Genomic DNA, 15,050 nt, shown 5'->3' on the forward strand with positions numbered 1-15,050 from the left:
AGCGAAGGTACCTTGGGAACAGTACTGTGTAGCAACCTAAGGGGAAACATGTAGCGCACGGACCATATTGTTTCAAGTCCGCATCCAGGCTGTGGGGCTCGTCATCCATCCGGCTCAAGGCGGTCAGTGGCGGCGAGACCTCGCTAGGGCCAAGACTGATTGCCGAAAACATTTCAAGGCTTCTTCCAACCGCGACTCTCCATTTCTGCATCATCAACACTGCTACCTACTCTACCTCAACAAACAGACATCGCCCTCATACCACTTCTTACCTCTCGTGGGGCGACAGCACCCAAATAGTAATGGGTGTTTAGCTGTGCCGGGTACTCTCATCTCTTCAGCCTTGCTGTGTCTTTCAAAGGTAAAAATTCCACGCTGCCCCTCTCCGAACATGCCCTTTGTCTTCCATGATGAACTCTTTATTGGAGCTGTCTTAGACTCGCTTTGCGGGCCATGATGATAGACTTTTTATTACGCTTTTAACTGAAATGAGAAACAACACCTTGACGATCAAGTCGAAAAAATTGCATTGGCAAGACAATAAGGTAGCTAACACCTCATGTCCAGAGTTGATTTTCAACAACCATCGATGGGAACGATCAGCAGCAGCATCAAACAAATCCGTCAGGGGCATACATCATGGACACCGCCAACGGTAACGCGACTACGGCTTCGGCTGCTCCCGCTGCTCCGGCCCAGCCAAACGGCCACCGGGAGGACCCTGGTGGCTTCAAACTCAAGTTTTGCACCGTATGTGCCAGTAATCAGAACAGGTAAGATACAAATGTCTGCTTTTGAAGGTGGTGCGCGGGGGAGGATTAACACAGCTCAGATCTATGGAGGGCCATTTGCGTCTGGCGTTGGCAAACTATCCAGTGATTTCTTTCGGAACCGGCTCTCTTGTCCGGCTTCCAGGTCCTACCATCACACAGCCCAATGTCTACAAGTTCAACGAGACCTCGTACGATAGTATCTACAGAGAGCTTGAGGCCAAGGACCCCCGTTTGTATCGGGCCAACGGGCTTCTTAACATGCTCGGCCGAAACCGCAACATCAAGTGGGGCCCGGAAAGATGGCAAGACTGGCAAGTAGGCATGCCCCGAGTCAAGAAAGAAACAGACAAAGGCTTCGAGGGCATGGAGGGAGGCGTCGCCGATATAGTCATTACTTGCGAAGAGCGCTGCTGGGATGCTGTGATCGATGATCTTCTTAACCGGGGCTCTCCACTCAACAGAGCTGTTCATGTTATCAACATTGATATCAAGGACAACCACGAAGAGGCCTCCGTTGGAGGCAAAGCCATGGTCGACCTTGCCGACTCCCTGAACCAGGTCGCGAAAGAAGAGCGCGAAAAGGTTGGCGCAGCGGCGTTTGATTCTGGCAGTGGTGCTGCCAGAGTTAGCTTTGATGAGCGTGTTCCCGAGGTGATTGGTGAGTGGCAGGAAAGATGGCCTAACCTTCCTGCGACTTGGACTTTGGCTTGGTTTTGATGAGCTTCACTGCATTCATCTCTTCAACACTCATATTTCATGGTTTAGCGGGCGTTGGGCGGTTGGTATTGCTTTCGGGATATTGGCTTTGGGCATTGAATCAAGCAAGCGACGGATAGCAGACATCTCATGAGGCAGGCTTATGAAGCGGCGACTCCGAGACCGCTCTTTGTTTTCTTTTTCTTTTTCTTTTTCTTTTCTATTTTCTCTTCTTGCTGTCTTTTGACGGCGATTGACACCGCCTTGCACATGATTCTCCGCCTTTTGTTTTTTTACCGGCGCGGCTCCGTTGGTCGGACTTTTGCCGTGAACCGGGATGCAGTGATTAAAGGACCGGATCGGCCCTGTTAGGACTCCGGACCTAAGATCGAGATGAAATGAGGCGACAGGGGATGTTCCGCCGATTTCTCAGTCCAAGAAGACGTCGACCCGCTGAAACGCAAAAAATGACTCGGCTTCCAGAATGTCCTGATCGGAGAAATCTTTGTTCAGAGGCGCAACGATAGGTGTGATTTATTTATCCAGCGTACGGAAGATCAAACGGATGTTCCCATGGGGGCTCATGCGGATGGGCCCGAGAGTCAATGCATATGGAAATCAAGCTCAGAAAACCACACGCTATCTATGTGACAGTTACCGCAGAGAGAGCCGCAGCAAGGGGACATTTCTATTTCCCTACATAGTGTACTGCGTCCACAATACCTACGATTCTCATCGGTGGACGGAGTAGGTACGAATACAAATATTGGTGTTTTCTGGGCAGGCTTGTCCCGTGGAGATCGGCTAGCCAGGGACTGGTCTGATGGTGTCTTTGTTCTGATATGGATGGTCCTTGTCTCCGTGACCTCCCTCAGCTCGTGGTGTGCTTTGTGGGTGATGTCGTGCATGCCGGCGCCTGCCGTGGCCACGTGCGATCAAGTTCATTGGCAGAGAAAGTTGAAGCCATTCTGACCAAGACTCACAAGACTCCCTCGCCGTTGAGAGAGGCCTGCGTAACCTTGGGGCCTGTGCACCTGAAGAGAACCCCCATAGCCCCCCCTGTTCTGGGCCCTCCCGCCTCCTTTCGCCAACTGTTCCTGCTGTAGCGCGCGACTAGCCATTGAGGAAATTGCAACCCCAAGTGTTCAGCAGCAGCCAACCACATCGCTGCGTACAGTTCATCCCGTCGTCAGGGGCGCCTTGACATTCCGCCCTTTTTTCCCCATCTCACACAGACACGCGCACTGTTCCGTAATTACACTGATATCTTTGCTTTTCTATTCTTTTTTTTCACTTCTCTTTCTGTGAAGAGATCAGTTCAGACAAGCAGACCAGGTCCCCTCCAGGTCCCCCAACCGCAAGCCACGAGACCCAACAGCCACCGCCGCCGTAAATTCCTGCCTGTATTTCTCTAGCGGTAACACTTCCCGAACGGCCGGTTTCTTCTCATTTGGTAAATTTGGCGTAATTTTGCAGACCGCAGCAGCAACCTAGAAAGAAGAAGGCCACCACCGAGGAGGAAGCGTCGCAGTTGGCTGGGGCGTTGATGCGTTTCATGCTGTGACAACCACCTGCCGACCACCGACCACCGACCACCGACCGTTTCCCGCTACACTTGCACCGCATTCCAATACCGACGGGACCGTTGTCTCTCTTGAATCGTTCTACCTTCCCCGTTCCCCGTTGAATGTGCACGGAACACAGTACAACGACGTCCATCTTCACCTCGGCCTCCGCCGCGAACTCCCCGTCTCTCAGTGCGCGATCTGGCCCGGCGCCTGCTTGACACGGTTGACGACGCCATTCCCTCCGAGCCACCCCGAAGACCATGAATGGCCTCAATGCGCCACTGTCTCCTGTCTCTGTAGGCGGTAGCGAGTGGTCTTATCCCACCAACACCGACAAAAACACATATCCAAACAACCGCGGAGACATCACCACACCACCCGACTCGGCTGGTGCTGTCAGGGCGATGAATGGGAACTTCCCACCGGGGCCCAGGAGCGTCGGCGGTCCCTCCCCGCCTCCCTCTGTCGGCCGATCCAGTGCCGGCACCAACCTATACGCAAGGAGTGAGAGTGGCAGAAGCCAAGTCGTGAGGGATGACTTGGGCGGCCATGAGATGGTGCTCGCTGAGCACTATGTCTCACTCAAGCGATTTCTGTCAGCGACTTCGCGTGACGGCAACCCGAAGCCACCACCGAACAAGGCTCGCGACAAGCTGCAGCGCCTTACTGGGGTTCAGTTTCTCGAGCTCAGTACCGACGTCTTTGACGAGCTGAAGCGACGTGAGACAACAGCTCGTAGACCCCCCAATGCTCCTCCAGGATCCGGTCCACCTGATTATCTATTACCTGAGGACAACTTCCACCCCAAACGAAACCAAGCGCGCCAAAAACTTTCGTCATTGGGCCCTCCACGCTTCCGCGATCTGGCCACCGATGTCTTTTGCGAACTGGAGAGGAGGTTCCCACGTTTTGCGGCTGGGGATATCCCCCGTGTTGGCAGCCCAGTATCAGTACGCGGAGGTCCCATCAGCCGGTCGCAAACACCGGTAAGCGGAATGAATGGCGGGTTCCCTCCTCGGGGTCAGAGCCGTAGACGCCCTTCAGAAGCCAGCTCAATACGAAGCGGACGAGGGATGCCTACTCCTCTCGGCAGCGGCTTCCCTATCCCACCCTCTCCAGGCCTGCCGCCGAATGGCAACTATGGACAGCCAATTGCGAAGCAGTTCCAGAACAACACCATTGTGCCTAACAAGAGCACCATGGTGGAGGAGGACGATGATGCCATCAGCCCCATGAGTCCCGATCCTGCCGGATCTGATGCCTATGGCATGAACAGGTCAATAGACCGTGATAGCAAACGAAGTGCTGGCGCATCCGAGGTAGGCTCTTTTTCACCCGAGGTTTTCGAGAAACAAACTAATCATGGTATGCAGACGGACAAGAAACTTCTTGAGGATTATGAGCAGCAAGTTAGGGATTTGCGTGAGAAACTGGACAGCATGGAGGATGCACTTAAGAAGAAGGATGACGACCTCATGAACGCTCTAGATGGGGAACGTTCCCGAGCCACGGCTTCTAATGCTGAGAAGAGGGAATGGGATGACGCCCGCGCCGAACTGGAGAATAAGCTTGCTCAAGTGGAGGAATTGAACGAGTCGATGAAGAGGGAGCTGGACAGGACCAGGGACGAACACGATGAGGAAATTCGCCAACTTCGAGAACAGCTTGACGAAGCTCGCGCCGGTGCCAACGCACAGTCAAACGGCATGGCTGACGAGGAATTAGAACGCGAGAACAGGGCTCTGCGTGCGGCGTTGGAGGAGCAAGAGCAGGTGACAGAGGAGGTTCGTCGTGAGGCCCAGGGGTTCCTGATGGAGATGCGCAATATTTCCCAGCAAAGCGGTGCCTCGTGGGAAAGGCAGTCGGAGCTGGAGAAGACGATCGAAATGTTGGAGAAGGAGGTCCGGGACTGGAGGAATCGCTACGCCCGCGCCAAAACTCAGCTGCGGGATCTACGTGGGTCTTCGGAGGGCATTCCAATGCAACAGGACGCTGGAAAGTTTGTGCGCGAGAAGGGCTTCACGCAAGACGATGGGCTGGTCAAGGACGTCCATGTCACCAAGTTCCAGATCGCCATTGACGAGCTGTTGCAACGGGCGCGCATGGATGACCCGGAGCGCGTGATTGACTCTATGAAGGCAGTTGTGGTAAGCGTCCGACGGATCACTAAGGATATCGACGAGTCGGCACAGAACAACATCGAGCTTGCGCAGCAAAATCAGAAGCTCAAGGCCCGAGTATCCCCCGCAGCCAACAATCTTATTACTGCCTCCAAGTCTTTTGCTAGCTCGGCTGGAATTGCGCCAGTGACTCTCCTCGATGCTGCTGCCTCTCACCTGGTCACGGCTGTTGTTGAGCTTCTCCGAGCTGTCAAGATTCGATCTACCCCGGATGGTGAATTGGAAGATGACGATGACGACGGCACCGTTACTCCTGTTGAATCGGCCAGCTTCTTTTCGCCACGAAGCAATGGGCAGAGCCAGGCCTCCCGAGCTGAGGATTCTCTTCAGCGCCCACCACCTTTCCGCGGCCTAGGCGCCGCCGGAAGCCGAGCCAGCATGGACTCGTCTGCGTACAGCCCGGTCAACTCACCTCGTGAATCCTACACCAACGGACAGATGGCCAACGGATCCATGACAAACGGCAACGGAGGCGGCCACGGCAACCTGAACAAGGCTGTGAACGGAAACGCCAACGGCATGTACAACAATGCACGCCAGCAGCGCGACACTCGGGCGGAGGACCTCAAGATCTACCTCGAAGACCAGACGGCGGTGCTCGTGCAGACGATCCAGGACCTTGTGCAGCTGATACGCAACGACGCGGACATTAGCCAGGTCACGGAGGAGATCAACACGATTGTGGATGTTGTCGGCCAGGTCGTGTCCGAGACAGAGTCGACTGGTGGCAATGGTGTCGAGCTTGTCAGGCGTCTTTCTGCCTGCCGGGAGCGGCTGATGGAGGCGGGCAAGCGCGGTTTGGATCTTGCGGCTGCGGGCAACGATAGTGCCAGTCGGGAGTGGAGGATGTGGACGCAGACGTTGCCGCCGATTGCGTTTGAGATTGCGAGGGAGACGAAGGAGTTGGTGCAGAGGGTTGATCAGTTGGTGATGGATGATGGCGGGGATGCCGATGATTTTGCATGAAGGACGACAACTTGGATTATACTATTGCTCTAATGATGATGCGAGACTTGGGGGGTTTTTTGAGGAAAAAGATGGATGGATGATAGATACCTGATTCGATTCGAGACTTGGGGAGAGGGGGAAGGGGTTGAGAAACTTATTCGACATGAGCATTGCTTACGCTTCGATTTTATTTTTCTCGAACAGAAGAACAGTTTTTGTTTATTATAGGCTTTTATAGCCTTTTTTTTTTTTTTTTTTTTTGCTTTGATACCCATCATAGCTGCTTGTTTTTTTTTTCTCTTTGGGGAGGAGGGGGGTGTCTTGTCTTCTTCTTTGACTTTGATTGTTCAGGCTTGTTGTCTTTTTTTTTTCTTCGGTTTCTTGCATCAGCCAGTTTTTATTTTATTTTCCAGAGTTTGATGGGAGAGGAGAGGGGGAAGGTTCTGTATATAGACGGGATGGATTGGTGTGGTTGGGGGGAGAAAGAGAAAAGGGGGATCATATGTTTTTGATGATTGAGAGGGAGAGGAAGTTTTGTATTCTTGTTGTTATCATCCGTATGGGGAGCATGGATTGATTAATGGAAGATTTTAACTGAGAAGGAGTTGTGGTGGTGGTGTGTATAAATGTTTTTCTTGCTGTTTTGCTTGCTGAGTTTTGTTTTGGTTTGGTAGTGATGGGGAGGGGGAGAGGATAGGACGGGAAGGGGGGCAGTACTGTATGCCCAGCTGTATGCTAGTTGCTGGTTAGAGGATGATTACAAGTAGGATTTATGTATGCTGGAGCGAGAATAAAGATGGACTACTGCTGCACCGATTCGACTGAGGGTTGTGGAGAGTGATATGAGTGCTTGCATCTCGATGTGTATGAAGTGACGGGTTGGGATGGAGGTTGTACAGAGGAATGGTGTCTTTGATCCAATGGGTAGAAATGCCAGGCCGATATTCAAGTCACACGTAGGTAGGTAGACATCTCGATCAGGTCAAGGTGCCGAACCCAGTTTCGATATTTCATCAGACTTTTCGGGATTGCGGCAAGTAGGGCACAAGCGCTGGGCATGGGGAATGATTTCTTGTGCCGCCGCCTGGGGCTGGACGGACGGCATTGAAGAGGTGAGCCAATAGCGGGAGGGCAAGGGGGGGGGGATTTTTGACAACTCATTTAGACTGCCTGGTTTGGTCTTGGTGGTGAGGTGCTGGGGGGCTAGGCCTCTTTCTGGGGGGCGGTCACAGCCTTGTCTTGATTTTGGGTCACTTCTTCTTTCTCCAGATCTCAACGGCACATAGAGTTTTGATGGTATATACCTAAGGTAACTCTCAACATCTAAAAACACGAACTTGGTTTAACTATATGGTCGACACTAGGTACCCTTGGTGAGTGCAAATGATTCTCGATCGAAATGATGCCTTTGGGTTTAGCTATCATGATGTGTTGTGGTGGTCGAGTGGCTCTCAGCCCAACTAGCAGCTTGGCGCTTCAGCCGCATCCAAGGGTCCAACTGCAGGTTGTGATGGTGTCGACGAATCACCGTCTTTCCGAGTTCTTGGGGGCAGCGAGACAAGCAGAGACAAGCCAATGCTCTGGGGTGGCACTTTGAACAGCTTGGTATTTGAAGTCACTGCCACGAGCCATGCAAGCATTGCAGCACGCCCCTCCCTCTCAGCGAAAAGACAAGGGTTCAGTTTTGCTCTTTTCTTCTAGAATGGGGTTGACCGCATTTCTTGATTTGGTGACTAAATATTGGTGTAGCCTTGCGCGTTTGGGCTGGTCAGCTGGGTAAGACAAGAGTAAGGTTTACGCGTGCGGGTTGTGATGTAAAAAGCCCCCGACCTGTTCGTCAGAGGGGTTTTTTTCTCTTTGGTTCTCATCTTTTATTTTTATTAGGTTTTCAGTCTTTTAACGACGGAAAAACCGGCAAGTGTGAAAGACAACAAACAAACAGGCAGACAAGATGTCGACCGCCCTCCGCAAACCCGGCCGTGAGCACTTCCCCATTTATCCCAAGGGGTTTATTGTCTTGAGGATCCTCCAGCTGGTGGTCGCGGTGATTGTTCTGGGGTTGGTGGCGTATAGTATTCACTTTTTGGCTTGGGATGGGAATGCGTTCATGTTGGCTGTGGTATGTTTCTTCACCCCCTCATCTTTATCTTCTATTTCCATCTTGTGTTATGTCGGGAGTGGGACTAAACATCTTTGGGTAGGCCATCATGACAATCCTCACCTCCATCTACCACCTCGTCGCCTGGTTCGGCGCCCCAGAAGCCTTCAACTACTGGGCCGTCCTCGCACTGGACATCCTCCTCATTGTGATGTGGCTGGCTTCCTTCTCAGTCGTGGCGGCGCATATCGCTCCTTGGATGCAGTATTATGGTAGTTACCTCTATCTTACCTCGACATACGAGCAGGCTTGGTGGACTGGGTTGGCGGCTGCTAGTGGGATGGGTGGGCTTAACTTGTCAGTCTTTTTTCTAACCCCCCGCCATGGTTTGTATGCTAATAGAAACAGTGCCCTTCATGTGATTTCGTTGATCATCCACTCGATCAGACTCCATAGACACCGCAAGGAAGGCGGGCACTCCCAGGCGGGTGTGCCTTTTGGTCCTAAGCCTACTGTTGGAACGGTGCAAGTTCCTCAGGGGCAGCAGCAACAGCAGCAGCAGCAGCCGGTGGTGTACCAGCAGGTTCCTCAGCAGCACTTCCAGCAGCAGTTTCAGCAGCAGCCGCCTGTTTATCAGCAACCGCAGCAGCAGGTTTATCAGCAGCAACCGGCGACTCAGGAGAAACAAGTGTATTCTCCGCAGCCTCAGCAACCTGTGCCGGTGCCGCAAGGGCAGTTTTATCAGCAGCAGTGAGGGTGTGCAATGTGAATGACCGGCTGATGATGTGATGGATTGGAGTTGAGTTAGACGCAAGGTCTGGGTGTTTGGTTCCTTGTGTGGTAGGGTAATGTTGATTGATGATGGATACTTAACGATGGATATCATGATGTATGGGTATACCCGGGTGTTTTCGTTTCTATTAGGGCATCATGTACGTCGTCAGGATACCGGAGTAATATATTGGGCTGTATATATCATCAAGAAAAGACTGGAAACGCGTATGGTTTATAGTCAAATCAGCGGGCAGTTTGGATTTTGCTTTCGAAAGCCGAGTAATCAAGGCTCTCCGAGTTGAGCAAGGAGCAAGAATACCAATCTGACGCATCCGAAGATATTGAGATGGACGAGGATCCGCGGTTCCTGACAGAACAGCCTTGTCTCCAAGGCGAGAAGAACCCAGAACACCCTGGTGGCCGGGCTCGGAAGCGTTGCTGCGTTGGTCGGCTGCGTTCTTCCCACTCCCGGTTGGCCCTGGCAGAGGGCTTCTTAAGGGACTGAATGTAAATGTAGGTGGGAGAAGAGAGCTAAAGAAGAAAAAGATGGGGTTTTCAGGTGGCGGTTGTAGTGAGTTGGAGGTTTTAGAAGGGGACAGATGCGGATGTGACAATTGAAACTGGTTGCTAAAACATCATGAAGACGAATGTCCAAATGGTGTACCTGACTTGAAGACTCGTTCAATTTGGGTAGAGTCACTATCTGGATGACGTTAGAACTTCGCACCCCGTTCTGAGGAAACTTTATCAGCAGTGGCAAGACAAAGAGCTTTGCGATATGAAATGAAATGGCGAATAACTTGCTTGCGGGGGTTCTGGGACGGTCTTCTTCATTTGATACCTGGTAAAACAAACCCAAATGCTATGATATGGCCTTTTCAAAGGTTGAAAGTAAACCACTGCTAAGTCCCAACATCTCAATAAATTCTGGGAAAACTGGGTTATTACCAGGGACTATATCACATCCTTAATGTCTGTGCCGACATCACTTCATGGGAGTTTACATTGGCCATGAGAAGGATGGGAGACAACCATTAGTCAGGCATACCATCAGCCATAATATATTCAACACCATCGACCATCATATAGTCAACAGATCAAAGTCCCACACGAGATCAATGGCCATTTCTGGGCCTTGGTGCTTATTTCCTACCCCTGTTTTCATGCCGAGACGTTGCGTTTGAAAGCATCACCAATGCCGTGATTTGAGCTGAAGCCTTTTGTAGTGCCTTTTTCACCCACAACATGCTAGGAATCTCGGAGAAGTAATAATAAAACGAGGGATTTTGTCAAGATACCATTCCCTGAATGACCTACTGAGTGTCCTGTCAATTTGAGAGACGCCCTTGAGCTTTAAAGTCGAAGAGATCGCCAATATCCTGCACCCATTTTGATGCCTTTTCGACATGGCTCAGTCACAGCAGTCGCGGTGATATTCTACACGATACGGGATTTTCATCAAGTTGCGTTTCTCTCATACTGCAAAGAAGGCCGCGAGTGCTTGGGAACAGTGGAAACCCGCCATCAAAACAGTTCCGACGACCCAACAGGCCAGAAATCAATCTCTGCTTAGACCTCATTGATGCCCCACGATCTCCTCAATATTCCCGACTGCAACTTTCCAGGTCATTCTTCGCGCGGCTTGACGTCGAACATGAGGAACTATCACCAAACTCACCCTCTGCAACTTCACCACCCACTAAGCTCACCAACCCCCCAATCCCCCATAAAAATTCCGCTGCCCTCCTGCCTGAGCTGCCTCACCGTCTTGAAGGCTCACATCACAGCCCCTCCCACCCTCTGCCACTCTCACCACCCGTTGCCCCCACAACCACAAGTGGGTCCTCCCCGCTCCTTCCCAACTGCGCACACTTTTGCTCCTTCCCTCAGTGCAATTGACGCGCAAGTTTCTCCAGGCAGCAGGCTATCAAGGTCCTTGTGCCTTCCATTTAAATTGGTGTTCAGCTCAATTGTGAGTCAGGTGGTTGGGTGCCTGATGGTGAGGGCTTGGTGGGAAAGGCGGGTGCAATGTTTACTTTGGTGGAGTACGAGATAGGGGATGCCAAGACTTAAAGTTAGACCTGGGTTTTGCCGATGATAGGAGACGTCGGATGATGTGCGAGGCTGTAGCTTCATGAGGCTGGGGATGTCTAGAGGTGTTGTTTTGAATCTGATTGGGTTGTGTTTTTTCTGGGAGGTTTGTAGGGCATTGGGTGTGCTTTATTGCTTGAGATATCATGTTTAGGATAGCTCTGCGATGTTGAGGCTCCCTAAGTCAAGCATGAGATCTGGAAATGGTCAGATGAATATCGAATTGAAGATAGCATGAAGGCTGGGTAGTAGTCCAAGAGTGTGCTTGAGTTGGCTTTGCCAGGCAATCTTCCGTGTGTTCTTGTTTGGTGACAATGATTGTGGGCGTTTGCAGAGATACATTTGATCAAGACAGCAGCGTTTTGAATAGGAGAACAAGGTGGTTAAATACAAAGAAAAGAGTCAATGTCCTAGCGTCGTGTGGACTTTTTGATCGAACATTTGTCTATATACTATATCATTACTGAAAAGAAAATGCCTGTTGATCTGTCTGTTGGAACAGATGCTGAAGACCCTTATGGCCTTCATCTACCTGATATCATGTTGTATCTAACCTCCATCTTGCCTCTGATATTGTCAGAAACTCATATGTTTGAAATGATCCCATCGCTACCCCAAGTTCAGACCCTCAAAGCGACCACCAAACCCTCTGTTCGAACCTTGATCGACGACATTATCGTCCCAGCTTGAGAAGGAGCAACTGCCCATTGTTATTGTTCTGCCCCAGTGAATGGGAAAATTCTGCCCACCGCCCTGCCTGACCCTCCGCTGCCTGGTTTGTTCATCTGCTCTCCCAAATTCCCGTGAACCTTTCCCTCTCTTCTTTTTTTAGCTCAGTACGACCGATCGCCACGCTTGTAGGTGGCCCCATTCCCGCCCTCTCACGGCATTTATTTTTCTTCTCTTTCGTTTGCTAACGATATTTTCAATAGTACCAGAAATTCGCCATCCGTCAAGCGATGTGAGTTTTGTTTTGACCTTTGTTTTTCTTTCGACTTTTTCAACTTTGGCTGACCATGTTCGACAGTACCCAAGCAACGACTTTTCGTCTCGCCTTGTAGGCTTTCATCTTGGTATCCTGTGGCTTCACGACATTCACTGACCATCTTCAACAGTTTTAGCACCGGCTTTTCGTCCCCGCTTTGTAGGTTTTCGTCTTTGTGTCCCACGACTTCATGACCGGTTTGCTAACGATTGTACAGACAAGATGTACACCATCACCACCTTCGCCGCAGTTGCCTTCGGGCTTCTCGCCCAGCTCGCCGCCCTCGCGGTAGTTGTCTGCTTCCTCGGCTTCGCAGGTATGTTGCGTTCTTAGTCGTTAGATTTCGAGCGTCTGTTAACGAATGTGACAGTCCAAACTGCAAGCCCGACCGCCGCCCTCGCCGGGTTGGCTTTCCTTCTGCTGTTCTTCTCTCTGGTCTTTCCTCGCCTCCGAAGGGAGTACTTTGCAGCCTTTGCTTCTGCGGTACTTGGGGGATTCCTGGCCCATTTTAACGGGTCTGCGAGCTTCTCGTCTGGTGCCTTCACCACGGCACTGGCTGTATTTGTGCTTTCTCTTGTGTGCAAGCACTTCCTGGGATGCTTCAATGTCCTGTGGAGGTACGTCGTTGCCGCGGTGTGTTGTCTGGCCCCTGTCTTTTCTCCCTCGTGGAAGGCTGTCCTCGGAAAGTCGCGGGGGACTTGCAGGAATTTCCCTGAGTTGATTGAGAACGTTGTTCTCATGATTCCGCTGGGTCACATCACCCTCCGCGAGCTACTCAAAGAGGCGGCGCGGCGTCACGTTCAAGAGTTGAGATTTGCCGAGCAATGCGTCACCCTTGGGAAAATTCTTGACAGCTCTCAAGCCGCTGTTGATGAGTTCCGCCGTGTTCACCCGAACAGGAGGCTTTCTCATTGTGTGCGCAGACTCATCACGGAACAGATCCCCCTTGCCGAGATGGAAAACGGTCTTTTTGAGTTGAGTCGTTTCTCTATCTGGGAATGGCTCCTCTTCCTCGCCGGTTTCTTGGGGTCTTTGCTGGAGACTGAGCTTGCTCGGTTGAAGGCCGCCTGTGAGAAACTGGATGAGGTGATCAACAAACGGCAGCAATACATTGCTTCTGCCATCCAGATCCAAAAGATTGTCGTCAGAAAAACAACGGCATACCCTATCGTCAAGATCCCGGTTGTGGCGCGTTTGCCCTCGCGGGCACTCGTGCTCAAGCCCGATAGCTTCGTCCCTGCCGCACTCCCCCCTGCGTCTCCTAGACGACTAGAAGAGAAGAAGGACATGAGCGTGTTCGAGATGATCGTCTCGACCGCTCGTCACTCCCGCAGCAAAACCAAGGTTCTCCCCGTCACAGAGACCGAGGTCGAGCTGGCTCAGACCCCCGACCACTCCCACTCCGAACCCCCTGCCTCTCCTGCACCCGCCATCATCGAGGAAATCGCTCCTCTCTCGCCATCGACCATGGTCCAGCGCGCCTTTTCCCAAATTGAGGGCATGGACCAGGCGTTGAGAGCGTTGTCCGTTCGCGAGCATCACGCGTCGGACAACGAGATCTACGAGATGATGATGCGGCCTCGCAAGGAGAGTGCCGTCACAAAGGAAGCTCGGTTCGCTCGTGAACGGTCGCTCATTGCGTACCGTCGCGCCGCAGCCGAGAAGGAGAAAGAGATCAAGGCTTTGGTGGTTGTTTCTCCCGCTGCTGTCACTTCGGTGACTTTAGCACCAGCCGCCGCCGCCGCCGCCGATACTCCCTTCGTCCTTCCTTCGGACGCCCCAGCCCAGGCCACCGCCGTCGCACCAACCTCTTCCGATGATCTGATGTCGGAACTCCGCGTTGCCCTCCCCGCGCGCGGACGAAGCATCTGGAAGACGACGCGCGACGACACTCCGGCCAAGCTGAAGGCTGCCAATGCCACTGTTCCCGCCACGTCATCCAGTGAATATGAGTGGCTCACCACGGATGAGAGTGATTATTGCGCTGGTGTTGACCAGCAGTTGCTCGCTACAGAGCTTTATCCACCGCTACCCCCGAGCCCAACGACGACGACCACGCGCGGTGAAGCCGAGACTTCTTTGGAAGGGGAGGCCGAGCAGAAGGTGCTGTCTTGCGACAGCGCCGGAAGTGGTTTGACATCTGCGGAGGAAGGGAGTGTTGACACACCACCTGTCGGCTCCAGTCTTGTTGTTAGTGTGAAGGCACAGACTGAGAACGATGCCGACGTTAACGACATCACAAGCCTCTTGGAGGCTTCTCATATTTCGACTTCCGTTGCGCAAGCAGTTGCAGCCCCACTGGTCACCGCGACAACCACCGCAACGACCGACATCATTGGTGATTTCACCGCAACCACCGCCGACGCCATCACCACACCCGCCGCCATCACGTCTCCTGAAGTCGGCATCGTTCAGACTGAGGAAGCCGTCATGACGGGGACCGAAGTTTGCGACGCTCTGCCAGGGATGGAGCTTGACGAGGGCTCGCTCGCGCGACCCGACTCAGTGAAGGTGGACGAGAAGGTGAAGGAAGAGGATTCACGGATGGAGGAGGCAGGTGTCGATGATGAGGGTGAGGATACCGCCATGGTCATCCCCGACGCCGGAGTAGAGGGTCCCCCTGCCGCGATGTTTGGCTCCATGTCAATGTCCGGCACCACTTTTGCTTTCGGTGCCGTTCAGGATGATGTCAATATGGCATATCCTCAGCAACAGGATTTCGAAAACGTCGAGATGATCGACCAGGGTATATTCGGGAATACTCTGATGCCGCTAGTGGGGGGTTACCCTTCCCTCCCTTCTCAAAAAGGTGATATGAGGTTTCACGAAGCTGACGTGCGGATGGATGAGCCCGCACCCCAACCTTTCGACTTCAACGCGTATGAGGGTGCGAACTACGTTGGTTTTGGTGAGCAGCAACAGCAGCAGCAGCAGTTT

The 15,050-nt window shown here is 52.4% G+C and overlaps 3 protein-coding genes across 3 annotated transcripts; all 3 read left to right on the forward strand.

Annotated features, from left to right (window-relative positions):
• The first annotated feature begins 211 nt into the window (after positions 1–211).
• On the forward strand, positions 212–2,277 carry SSU72 (RNA polymerase II subunit A C-terminal domain phosphatase). The gene is made up of 2 exons (XM_062874447.1): positions 212–773; positions 833–2,277. Exons 1-2 carry the CDS (start codon positions 640–642, stop codon positions 1,488–1,490), a joined length of 792 nt encoding a protein of 263 aa, XP_062737574.1. The 5' UTR covers positions 212–639; the 3' UTR covers positions 1,491–2,277.
• Positions 2,278–2,617: 340 nt separating this feature from the next.
• Positions 2,618–6,318, forward strand: SPA2 (component of the polarisome). Its single transcript, XM_062874448.1, has 2 exons — positions 2,618–4,356; positions 4,411–6,318. Exons 1-2 carry the CDS (start codon positions 3,298–3,300, stop codon positions 6,181–6,183), a joined length of 2,832 nt encoding a protein of 943 aa, XP_062737575.1. The 5' UTR covers positions 2,618–3,297; the 3' UTR covers positions 6,184–6,318.
• Positions 6,319–7,495: 1,177 nt separating this feature from the next.
• On the forward strand, positions 7,496–9,314 carry QC761_111660 (uncharacterized protein). Its single transcript, XM_062874449.1, has 3 exons — positions 7,496–8,284; positions 8,367–8,607; positions 8,672–9,314. Exons 1-3 carry the CDS (start codon positions 8,117–8,119, stop codon positions 8,683–8,685), a joined length of 423 nt encoding a protein of 140 aa, XP_062737576.1. The 5' UTR covers positions 7,496–8,116; the 3' UTR covers positions 8,686–9,314.
• Positions 9,315–15,050: the final 5,736 nt, after the last annotated feature.

This window comes from Podospora bellae-mahoneyi (assembly GCF_035222275.1).
Source record: "Podospora bellae-mahoneyi strain CBS 112042 chromosome 1 map unlocalized CBS112042p_1, whole genome shotgun sequence".
NCBI lineage: Eukaryota > Fungi > Ascomycota > Sordariomycetes > Sordariales > Podosporaceae > Podospora > Podospora bellae-mahoneyi.

What these genes read in the sequence shown, in the direction of transcription:
- SSU72 (XM_062874447.1), top strand. Translation starts at nt 640, where the DNA reads ATGGACACCGCCAACGGTAACGCGACTACGGCTTCGGCTGCTCCCGCT. An exon ending in TGTGCCAGTAATCAGAACAG is followed by an intron (nt 774 to 832) that starts GTAAGATACAAA and finishes AACACAGCTCAG; the next exon opens with ATCTATGGAGGGCCATTTGC.
- SPA2 (XM_062874448.1), top strand. Translation starts at nt 3,298, where the DNA reads ATGAATGGCCTCAATGCGCCACTGTCTCCTGTCTCTGTAGGCGGTAGC. An exon ending in GAAGTGCTGGCGCATCCGAG is followed by an intron (nt 4,357 to 4,410) that starts GTAGGCTCTTTT and finishes CATGGTATGCAG; the next exon opens with ACGGACAAGAAACTTCTTGA.
- QC761_111660 (XM_062874449.1), top strand. Translation starts at nt 8,117, where the DNA reads ATGTCGACCGCCCTCCGCAAACCCGGCCGTGAGCACTTCCCCATTTAT. An exon ending in ATGCGTTCATGTTGGCTGTG is followed by an intron (nt 8,285 to 8,366) that starts GTATGTTTCTTC and finishes ATCTTTGGGTAG; the next exon opens with GCCATCATGACAATCCTCAC.